General features: G+C 34.7%; 1 protein-coding gene across 1 annotated transcript; it reads right to left on the bottom strand.

Moving 5' to 3' along the window:
• Positions 1-1,527: 1,527 nt before the first annotated feature.
• On the bottom strand, positions 1,528-2,845 carry SLY2 (F-box family protein). Its single transcript, XM_089627112.1, has one exon. The coding sequence runs from the start codon at positions 2,380-2,382 to the stop codon at positions 1,927-1,929; it is 456 nt and encodes a 151-aa protein (XP_089483238.1). The 5' UTR covers positions 2,383-2,845; the 3' UTR covers positions 1,528-1,926.
• Between the last annotated feature and the right edge of the window lie 936 nt (positions 2,846-3,781).

The following is a 3,781-nucleotide window of genomic DNA, read 5'->3' as shown; positions in this document are numbered from 1 at the left end:
ATCTTGCGAGCTTAAGCCAGTTTTGGCTTAGTTTGGTCCGACTACTAAGCGAAGACTCCTTCAATTCGAATTTCTTGAGTTAAGGATCTCAAGACTAGTAAACCACATCCTTCTTAACCTTCCCTCCAATACCGGATCGAGTAGTGTATGTGGCACATGATGAGACAAAGAGACCAATACAATCATAGCGTGTTTCCTCAAGAAACGGAGCTCGACAACTCTCCTCAAGGCCTATAAATTAGGAGTTCTAGGACATAAACATAGGACCTTTTTCTTGCGCGAGCAATACCCATAATTCACCGGAGCATTTAATTTTCTCCATCTCGAATCCTCATTGTTCTTCGTCAATGATTTCACTTCATTTCATTATATTTTTGTTTAATTCAATTCAATAAAATAATCAATGCCAATATTAATGATTTCATCTTAGATTGTCCATTTATCTAATGATAATTCAAAGTTTATTTGATCTCGTGACAGAAGTTTGAGGTTCATTAATAAATTAAAATCGATTTTTGCTTTTGAATTATCGAAATTATTTTAAGGTGAAATATCACACCAACATGAGGCTCTGAATTCAAATAAAAATATTATTAGAAGTTTATTTCTTTATTAATAAGATCATTATTTTGACCAAATCTCACATAATTTTGAATGTAAAATCATCTAAAACTATCTAAATATATTGTGGATTATCACCTATCATTTAACCTTTCAATCAAAATGTTTATAAATATTGTGGATTATTCAAGACAAGTATATTACTTCATTGTTATACATCATTTAGAAACTATTATCGTAGCCCCCTTGAATTCAAAGTAAATACATAACTTAGGCATCCATTAAGAGAAATTTCATTAATTGGGCTTAATAAGCCATTAAATATCAAGATTAGACCCTAATGTTTAAAAATATCTGAATATGGACTTTTGGCCCAAAATCGGACAAAAATACCCCTGATTCAAAAAACCCATATTTTTCTCTCATTTTCAAATGATTTTCATCACAATTCTTTTTCATGTTCGATTTTTTTTTTTTTTTTTTAGGAATTTGGGTATGTGTTCAGTTTCGATTTTGAGGGTTTCACATTGTATTTCATCGTACAGCATCGTACGACATCGTACGATATCGTACATTATAATGTGTATGAATTTTATCGTACATTATAATGTACGATATCGTACGATGCTGTACGGTGTCGTACGATGCGATACGATGCCGTACGATGAGATACAATGTGAAACCCTCAAAATCGAAACTGAACACCGAAAATTCTAATCCTAGTGCAACCAATTCGGACATGAAAAAGAATTGTGATGAAAATCATTTGAAAATGAGAGAAAAATATGGGTTTTTTTAATCAAGGGTATTTTTGTCCGATTTTGGGTCAAAAATCCATATTTAGATATTTTTGAACATTAGGGTCTAATCTTGATATTTAATGGCTTATTAAGCCCAATTAATGAAATTTCTATCCATTAATCACTTCACATTCATAGTATATAAAGTATAAACCATTCGATAAAAAAAAAAAAAAAAAAAAAAAAAAAAAAAAAAAAAAAAAAAAAAAAAAAGAGTATAAAGTATAAACCAACCTTGTCCATACATAACTATTGAAAACTTGTTTCAACTGATCTCAAGTAAATACTATAACTATAAGCAGTCCTAAAACATTTCTAAGAAATTAATATCATAACAAAACACTCTATAAAATAAAAGAATAAGAATCTCATTTCTCGCCCCACTAGTGACTGCTTTTTATTTTCTTTTCTTTTTTCTTTCAGAAATATATATAATAAGTACTATAAATAATAACACCAACAAACCAATATATAATAGTAGCACTATGAATAATAAAAGAACAATAAATTCATGAACTAATATCACTCGTCGGTCAAACCTCCCGAAAAATAGTCAACATAAACATCAGACGTTCACCGGCTTGCATAGGAACATGAGCGAGGACGGAGCCGAAGCCGAAGCCGACACTCCTTCGGAGCCGCCGAGTCTCCCGAGCCGCTCGTAGTAATCGACGCAGAAGAGGGACAGAGAGAGCTGAACCTCGTCGCGGCTCGTCCAGGCTCGGCCCGAGCCGGCGCCGCCGAGCCGACTCAGCACCGGCCTGACGCAGACCATGTAGAGCCGCTTGTATCCTCCGAGAGCCGTCACCACGGCTCGCATCGGCGGCGGCGGCGGCGCGTGGCGGAAGCAGAGGTGCTCCCAAAGCGCGTCGCTCCTCACCGACGCCCGCCAGAGCCGGCACACGCACGCCGACGCGCCCAGCGACGCGCCGTCGAGCCGCTTCAGAATCTCCGTCAGGATATCCGCGTTGTCGTTTATGCAAAACGCCTGTCGTTTTTCCTCTTCCTCCGTTTGCTGCATTTCACGAGACCGGACTGAGAAAGAGAGAGAATAGAGACTAGAAAAATGCGAAGCGTTTTATCTCACAAGAGTTTATAACTTTATATACATTGGAGAAAGAGAGAGACGCAAAAGATTTTAAAATATACGCGAGAGAGAGATGAATAGTGGAGTTTTGAGAAATTGACTTTTTATGTAATAAATTTATGATTATCATTATTTTTGTTTGGTTGATGAGAAAATATAGGGTTTAGGGAGGTGAGAAAATGAAAGAAAAGAGAGGGTATCAAGGGAAGAGAGAAAAGAGCCAAAGAGTAAGGTCCAAGAGAAATATAACTAGAACCAATGCATTGATTTTGCTTTTCTTTTCTTTTCCTTTTATTGAGAAATATATTTCTTTTATCTTTCTGTTGCTTGTTGTTTTTATTGTTGTTTTGCACACTTCAATACCTCTGCGTTACCGTCCCACTTGGAAAAGAGCTGGCCGTTGTGAATTGTAAAAATAAAAAATAATAAAACAAATAGTCACTAACTTTGAAGTAGCTACATTGTGTTTTTATTTTGATATATTTTTTTGTTGCCATGCATCGATAGTTCTGCAAAAGTGTATGTGCATTTTTTTGTGTACGTATTATGATATAGGTGGGGTTTGAGTATAATGGACCATATTTTTAATTATTCTGTCGTGGTAGGGTAAATGTATAGGATCCTAAGTCACCTAAGTTAAAATATATATATTTGCCTTTTCTTTTTCTCAAATTATTAAAAGTTCCCAACAACGGCTTCCTAGTGCCTAGGCAAAACGTTTGTCTCACTAGATTTTGGTCAGAAAAAGCATGATATCACAAGCTAGGACACGCATGAGTCTCATTTTTATATTAAACTACTTTATAATTTCTTAGTTACTCTCACCGTCTCACGTAGGTGGGGGGTTGTTTCACTTTACTATACATGGTGTGATTATGTGTGGCCATATTCACATAAATATTTCAAATAATGTGGAAATCTGCATGTTCTCAAACATATATTTAAGACAGAAAATATATTGGGAAAAAACCACTACGGCCTAATAAATCAAAATATACATCATTTGGTTTTTTTAGTTACATGGTTAATATACACATAATCATGGATTATAATAAATATCACACATTTATACATAAAAAAAATAAAAACTAGTATCAACATCTTAACTTGCAATATGCATTATGAATACAAGTCATCTTGCTGTGTCAAAATATTATTTGAATCCTAAGCATTACAGCTATCCGGTTATCCGGTTAACTGGTAACCGAATCTGTCGGAAAAACCCATTGGTTTGGTTACCAGTCAACCGAAAATCAATTTTTTATTTTTAAGTTAGAGTCTAGCGTTTAATTTAAACTTTTAAATATGTTTTCCGGTTAATTTTAATTGGTCG

This window comes from Urtica dioica, chromosome 1 (genome assembly GCF_054948205.1).
Source record: "Urtica dioica subsp. dioica isolate 48M chromosome 1, U.dioica_male_clone48M_v1_H2, whole genome shotgun sequence".
NCBI lineage: Eukaryota > Viridiplantae > Streptophyta > Magnoliopsida > Rosales > Urticaceae > Urtica > Urtica dioica.
Note: the sequence above shows the minus strand (reverse complement) of the source record. Positions and strands in the feature narration are given on the sequence as shown.